We start from the raw sequence: 7,880 nt of genomic DNA on the forward strand, positions 1-7,880 counted from the left end.
TGTAGACCAGGCTGGTCTCGAACTCACAGAGATCCGCCTGCCTCTGCCTCCCGAGTGCTGGGATTAAAGGCGTGCGCCACCACCGCCCAGCTCTTTAATTGCTTTTTAATCATTTTTCCCTTTGAATGTTTGCAGTGGCGCTGGGCAAGAAGTGGGAAGATCATGCATTATTTTGGAGTTCAAAGGGAGAAAAATCATGGTAAGTATTATTGGTGGTATCATTGCTGTTTGGTACTGGAAATTGAACTTGGGGCCTTGTGAATGCCAAGGACATGATCTACCCCTGAATCATACCCTAGCCTGGTGATCATTTGTTCAATTAAGAAAACAGTGTAGCTCTTCCATACTGTCTGTTAGGTCTGTCCTAGTGGCCAGTTATCTCTGTAGCACCAGCCGAGAGGGGTGTGCATGATGTATGTAGTCAACACTGTGACGAGAGAAAGACTAACACTCTTGTGCTTACTAACTAAAAGCATTAAGTAACCTAAAAAGATACCTTGTAAGACTGTAAAGCTGCCAACTACATCTTCCAGACTATTGTCTCTTCCACATCCTTGTCCGCTCCCAAGGTGTGTGGATAACCTGCTGACCCCACCCCTTTGGAAGACATCAAGGATTCAAGTGCCCTGAATGTATGTCAGCTTTCACCGCCCATGAGTGGCTTCAGTCTGGCTGGCGCTCTGCCAGGTCCGTCTCCTTGCCTGGCAGGTGAAGGGCTCAGGAGCCCTGGTTTCTAAGGTCCCAGTAGAGAGGTGGGGCACTGGCTCTTGTTCCTTTGTTCCTCTCTTTGTTACACTTCTCTCAGTCTTCCAAACACAGCAATATGTGCCTAAACTCACCAGTTTTAAAAAAAATCATTTATCTGAATGGGTGTCTGGCCTATACCGATACCTATGTACTGTGTGTGTGTGCCTGGTGCCCGTGGAAGCCAGAGAGGGCAGTGGATCCCCTGGAAATGGAGCTGTAGTTGATTGTAAGCCTCCATGTGGTTGCTGGGTGTCAAACCAGGTTCCACTGGAAGAGCAGCCAGTGTTCCTAACCACTGAGCCAGCTCTGTAGCTCCCACCTGAGTCATTCATTTAAGGATTTATTTATTTTTGTTTTATTTTATTTTATTTTATTTATTTATTTGGTTTTTCGAGACAGGGTTTCTCTGTGCTACTTTGGAGCCTGTCCTGGAACTAGCTCTTGTAGACCAGGCTGGCCTTGGACTCACAGAGATCCGCCTGCCTCTGTCTCCTGAGTGCTGGGATTAAAGGCATGCGCCACTACTGCCCAGCTATTTAAGAATTTATTAACTTGGCAATAAAACCCCATAGAGTAAATCCCCAGTCATCAGCTCGTAGGAATGTGTTGATGCTCTCCCTAATGGGAGAAGTACTTCACACCTACAGACTGGAAATACCGTTTGGTAACAACGAGCTTGAAGAAGAACCCCAGTGATGTCTTGTGTTCTGTATCCCGTGCTGCTAACTGTGAGCTGTGTCTTAAACGTGAGAGCTGCTTTGGGCACAACCTCGTCTTTCATGAGACCGAGGTCTGAGTGCCTACTCCCTGGGCTCCTCTGAATGTGGTCTGTCTGCTGCATGGGTGTTCATCAGATGTGTAGCAGCTTGAGATCTGTTTGCTGAGATTTTCTTCCTTCAGCTGGACTGTGGGATCCACCCTGGCCTGGAAGGAATGGATGCTCTTCCTTACATTGACCTCATCGATCCCGCTGAGATTGACCTCCTGCTAATCAGTCAGTAAGTTTCCCTTTATTGACAGTGTCACTTCTTAAGCCTTTCTGTGAAGGTCAGTCTTCCCAGGATTTGGTGTGGGGTTTTGTTTACATTTAGTGTGTGTGTGTGTGTGTGTGTGTGTGTGTGTGTGTGTGCGCGCGTGCTTCCCACAGTATTCATAGGGAGATCAGAAGACAATGTGTAGGAGCTGCTTTTCCCCTCCCACTGTGGGTCCTGGTGGTTCAACTCTGTGGTCAGGCTTATTGGCAAGTACCTGTATTCTCTGAGCCATCTTGCTGGGCAGATGTTCCATCAGTCAGAGCTGCATAGTGGGACCTTGTCTCAAAAATAAAATGAAAGAAACAAAAGCAAATATTTTCTATTAGGAAACACAGTTTGGGTCTCTAAGTCTAAACCAGCACCGCTGTGTGAAGCTAGAGATGCTGGCTGGGAGATGTGTGTGCCGTGCAGCAAGAGGTGGTGGAAAGCTCATGTCCTCTGTGGCCATCCTCAGCTGACACCGAGGAAGTCCTCGCTGTCTTGTCCCATCCCTCAGTAAGAGCTTCACATAGGTGGCACACGCCTGTAATGCCAGCACCCGGGAGGCTGAGGACAGAGCAGGCGGCACAGCAAGATTCTGTCTTGAAGAACTTCATTTAAAGATGGTGACAAGTTTCAATTTTATTTCACTAAGTTGTTTGTTAAAATTCTGCCAAGTGTAGATTTGTTTTACATTGTCCCCCTCGAATTGATTACTGATAAAGGGAGAGGGAGTATCGAGAAGGCCCAGAGGTAGAAGTACTAGCTACCAAACCTGCTGAGACCCCTGTGGGAAAAGGAGAGAATGGACAAGCATCTGCTTGGTCTCCTGGAAGCGCCCTTATGTGCTTGGCACACGTTTGTCCGCTGAGCAGAACCTCGCTGGGGTCCCGGCCTCTAGTGTCCAGAGCACTCATGGCCCTGTTTCCTTGTCAGCTTCCATTTGGATCACTGTGGGGCGCTGCCCTGGTTCCTCCAGAAAACAAGCTTCAAAGGACGGACATTTATGACTCACGCCACGAAGGCTATTTACAGATGGCTCCTCTCAGATTACGTCAAAGTCAGGTGAGTCCTTATCCATTCTTCGATCGAGGGGCATTTAGGTTGTTTCCAGGTTCTGGCTATGACAAACAGTGCTGCTATGAACATAGTTGAGCACATGTCATTGTGGAACAGTTGAGCATCCTTTGGATATATACCCAAAAGTGGATCTTGAGGAAGGTTGTTTCCTAATTTTCTGCGAAATCGCCACACTGATATCCAAAGGGGCTGTACCAGCTTGCACTCCCACCAGTAATGCAGAAGTGTTCTCTTTATAGTAGAGTACTACACAGCAGCAAAAATGACAACATCTTGAATTTTGCACAAAAATGGACAGAGCTAGAAAACATCATTTTAAGTGAGGTAACCCAGACCCATAAAGACAATTATCACATGTACTCACTCATAAGTGGTTTTTTTTTTTTTTTTTTTTTTTTTTTTTTTTTTTTTGGTTTTTCGAGACAGGGTTTCTCTGTGGTTTTGGAGCCTGTCCTGGAACTAACTCTTGTAGACCAGGCTGGTCTCAAACTCACAGAGATCCGCCTGCCTCTGCCTCCCGAGTGCTGGGATTAAAGGCGTGCGCCACCACTGCCCGGCTCATAAGTGGTTTTTAAACATAAAACAAAGAAAACCAGTCCACAAATCACAATCCTAGAGAACTTAGACAACAATGAGGACACTAAGAGAGACTTACATAGATATAATCTACATGGGAAGTAGAAAGTAAAAAAAAAACAAGATCTCCTAAGCAAATTGGGCATGGGGACTTTGGGAGAAGGTTGAAGGGGAGGGGAGAGGCAGGGAGGGGAGCAGAGAAAAATGTAGAGCTCAATAAAAGTCACCTCAGTGGGACATGCAAGCTGCAGCCCATCCTCGCAGGTCAGGCGCAGGTGCGTTGTTTCAAGGATGCCATAATCTAGCTGCAGAGTACAGTTGTGCATCAGCACCATCCGACTTCAGTCTGTGTGTGGTTTTGCGTCCTTTCAGATCTGAGTAAGGGTAGAACTGAAAAGGTTTGACAGAAATGCTCTGTGAATAGCACTTGACCATTCTGTTATTTAAGGCTGACTACAGTAAGCATAGGGGTTCTTTGGGCAGTCTGACCGGGTGATGCTGTTCTCTGGGAAGTTGGCACCAGTTGTAAGAGAAATGTCCGCTCCTCTACCACAAAGAGTCCAGCATGTTTGTGACACCCCCAGTGTGAAGTGTTGGCCTTCAGCAGTCGATTTTTACTTGGGTAGCTACCACGGTGTTTGTTACTCCTCATGTGTAAATACAAGGGGGTGGAAAGAGCTAAATAATGCTAACGCTGTTAGCCAGTGCCCGGAGGAGTCCTCAGTGCCCAGCCCTCTCACCCTCAGCACCTCATGCCAGCTCCCCTGTAAATCCCACTTTACAGACAGAGCATGGGGCACAAGTGGGTTGTTTACCTAAAGTGGCCCGTTAAGAGACAGCTTGACCTGTGAAGCCATCCATGTGGCTATAGAGTCTGTGAAGTTCTTTTTTATAGTTTTCAGGAGATATTATCCACAACATTAAGAGAAATCCTTTTCCAGGCCAGCGAAGAATGTCCACCTCGTGTCCATGTGTATAAACATGTGTTCATGTGTATAGAAGTTAAGAATACCGTATTAAAGAGTGATTTGTGTAGCTGGGCCTTGTAGCACAAACCCATGATCCCACCTTAGGCTCATATAGGGAGGTTACAAGTTCAAGGTCAGCTTGAGCAGCCTAGTGAGACCCTGGCTTCACAGGGTTAGGGGTTTTGAGTCACACTTGGCTCACAGTTAAGCTTTGTAGCCATGCACTCCTTTGTACTGTAGTTATGGAAACTGTCTGAGAGTCTAAGTGCTGTAGGCTTTGTTGCTGTTGAGTTTTCAGTATGGGGACTGAGCCTGGAGCCTGTGCCTTTCGGCAAATGCTCTCTCTATCCCTTAGCTATAGCCCATCTCTATGGACCGTGGCATTAAGGAAAGCTGTACCCATATGTCATCTCCAATTTCAGCAACATATCAGCAGATGACATGCTGTACACGGAGACGGACTTAGAAGAAAGTATGGACAAAATCGAAACCATCAACTTCCATGAAGTTAAGGAGGTCGCGGGAATCAAGTTCTGGTGTTACCATGCTGGCCACGTCTTGGGAGCGGCCATGTTTATGATCGAGATTGCAGGTGTGAAGGTACGCTGTAGCTTGGATCCTTCTCCCCAAGAGCAGTCAGTGTAGAGCTTCCTGCCCTGAGAGGTGTGGAAACTTCCCCAAGCTTTGCAGAGAGTTAGGACACAAAGAAGCTAAAGCTCTGTCACTGCTGTTCCCTCCCTGTTATAACAGAGCTGGTTTCCCAGCCGTTCACTGCAGGCTTGGTTCACTTCAGTGGCTTCAGAAAACTGGTTAGGGAAAAACCATCCTAGCGACTGCTTCTGTTTAAAACTCAAACATGGGCTGGGCGGTGGTGGCGCACGCCTTTAATCCCAGCACTCGGGAGGCAGAGGCAGGCGGATCTCTGTGAGTTCGAGACCAGCCTGGTCTACAGAGCTAGTTCCAGGACAGGCTGGCTCCAAAGCCACAGAGAAACCCTGTCTCGAAAAACCAAAAAAAAAGAAAAAAAATTAAAACACAAACATGGATGGATGAGATTGCTCAGCATGTGGAAGTTTTTTCTGTATAAGCTTGAGGACCTGCATTCAGTTCCTAGAGCCCACAATAGAAGGAGAGAACCAGCTCCCGAAAGTTGCCCTCTGACCTCTCCCATGCTGTGGAATGCACCTACTCACCACACACACAATAAAGCTGAAGTTAGTTAACTAAATTAAAACATGATTTCATGTGTATGTCAATGATTTGGAAGGGTTCAGGTAAACACCTGACCAGAGTGGAGTTATTTCTTCAACCATGTGAGTTCCAGAGCTTGAACTCCAGTCTTAGGCTTGACAGCACTGCCTTTACTAACAGCCACCTTGCTGCCCTGGACTCTAGACTGCAGAGCAGCTGTCTGCATTCTGGCAGCAGCCAGAATGGAAATACCCATTGAATAAGACCTAGAGGGGAAGCCTTGTAAGTTTTCAGGGGTTCTGCTTTAGACAGCAGAGAACAAGGTTTTAGTGAACCTTAAAACTGCTCGTCTGTTTGAAGTGTCTGCACATGAGTTGGACAGTGCCATCAGGTTGCTTATTCTTGTCCTGTGCTGCAGGGCACCAAAAATAAACAGGAAATAGCAGGGTGCACATCTCAGTTCTCACTGGGAATTGTACTGATGTAGGATATATTTTTTCTGGAAAATTGGGTAATAGGAACACAGGGTGACCTTCGTGACTTGGTTACACATTTAGAATTAGATGCAAGCATTGCATCTAAAATTCCTCAAGTGTAGGCAGGTGGGTTTTCTTTTTTAAAGTCAATCTTACTATTAGACTTCAGGAATCAGCTGCTTACCAGTACACGGAACCTTTCCCAAGTCTTGATTTTTTAGCTTTGCTTTCTCACAGCTGTTGTATACAGGCGATTTCTCAAGACAAGAAGACAGACATCTCATGGCTGCTGAAATTCCTAATATTAAGCCAGACATTCTTATTATTGTAAGTAATAACGGACTGGGTTATAGTTAGTGCAATGGAATCAGAACTTTTTCTAGTGGAAAAAAAATCACATGAAAGTTTGTGTTTTTTATGTAAAGATTTTCTTGGCTCTCTTGGGACCCCTTTGCTGTGAAGTTAATTCTAGTCTAGTTTTAGAAACATGGTCACTCTCAGCAGTGTGGGGAGACAGGGTGTGCCTACCTGTGGCCTGCATATCTTTTCTAGTGAGCCTGTTAGAAGGGCATATTAAACGGTGTTAGAGATGGTCCCACTGACTTTGCAATGCTGCTGGCTTTGGCCTTTTCCGCGGGACACTTGTCACATTTTCTTAGTTTTCAGGTCTCAAGGACACAAGAGGATGGCTGTCTTCAGAAGCACTATGAGGGAGTGATGGCTGGCACAGTGTCAGGGAACAGGCATTCTCTGGGCCTGTCATAGATGCAGGAACATCAAATACCTTTGGTCCCTTTGGCTGGCTGTGGCCTGGACATGAGCTGCCCGGGTGTGGCGGGCGCCTGCCTGATGCTGTGCCTGTGTACTGTGCAGAGCAGGCTCCACGTGGCTTAGCTGGTGCTTCCTAGCACGGCTTCCCTTGTTTATGGCCCGGCTGCTTCAGAGCAGCCGGCCCTTGTCATCTGCATTCCGGATGAGTCCGGGGAAAGCAGCAGTTCCCAAGTAATGGCACCTGAGTACCAACCCGGGAACCATGACCCACGTCTGCTTATGGAGCTTTGGCTTCTCCGGGGTCGGAGGATAAAACATCCAGCAAAGTTATCCTGAGGGAAGAACATTGTTTTTTAAGATTTATTTATTTATTATGTATACAGTGTTCTGCCTTCATGTATACCTGCACACCAGAAGAGGGCATCGGGTCTCATTACAGATGGTTGTGAGTACCATGTGGTTGCTAGGAATTGAACTCAGGTCTTCTGGAAGAGCAGCCAGTGCCCCTAACCACTGAGCCCTCTCTCAAGCCCCCAAAAGGAACAGTTTATGCTATTCCTTGGCTCCATTTCTGTAACATTGGCCTTTAGATTGGAATTCTAGTTTATTTACTGTTTTTTTTAGTTATTACTATAACAGCATATATTCAGGCTAATGCCACGTTGTTGAAGAAATGAATCTCAGCCTCAGCTTTTGTTCTGAATTCTCCAGGGTAAAATGGTCTTGGTCTTACACATGTCACCTGTTATTTAGGAATCTACCTATGGGACCCACATCCATGAGAAGCGGGAAGAGCGAGAAGCAAGATTCTGCAACACTGTGCATGACATTGTCAACAGAGGGGGCCGGGGGCTCATTCCTGTCTTTGCTCTCGGACGAGCTCAGGAGCTGCTACTAATTCTAGGTATTTGGGCAACGGCGAAATCCACCTACTCTCACAGCCTTGTAAACAGCATTTCATCTTTCTTTTTCCTTATTTATTTTTATTTTATTTTATTTTTTTTATTTATTTATTTATTTATTTATTTATTTATTTATTTATTTATTTATTTATTTAT

The 7,880-nt window shown here is 46.1% G+C and overlaps 1 protein-coding gene across 2 annotated transcripts in view; it reads left to right on the plus strand.

Moving 5' to 3' along the window:
• Nucleotides 1-7,880, plus strand: part of Cpsf3 (cleavage and polyadenylation specific factor 3) — a 28,639-nt gene that overhangs the window by 3,838 nt on the left and 16,921 nt on the right. For both annotated transcript variants that reach the window (XM_026788940.1, XM_013353533.2), the window contains exons 2-7: nt 136-199; nt 1,648-1,745; nt 2,697-2,825; nt 4,807-4,984; nt 6,289-6,378; nt 7,576-7,726. In XM_026788940.1, coding sequence (XP_026644741.1) covers nt 136-199; nt 1,648-1,745; nt 2,697-2,825; nt 4,807-4,984; nt 6,289-6,378; nt 7,576-7,726 — 710 coding nt within the window. The remainder of the gene's footprint in view (nt 1-135; nt 200-1,647; nt 1,746-2,696; nt 2,826-4,806; nt 4,985-6,288; nt 6,379-7,575; nt 7,727-7,880) is intronic.

This window comes from Microtus ochrogaster, unplaced genomic scaffold (genome assembly GCF_000317375.1).
Source record: "Microtus ochrogaster isolate Prairie Vole_2 unplaced genomic scaffold, MicOch1.0 UNK10, whole genome shotgun sequence".
In the NCBI taxonomy this organism is placed as follows: Eukaryota; Metazoa; Chordata; class Mammalia; order Rodentia; family Cricetidae; genus Microtus; species Microtus ochrogaster.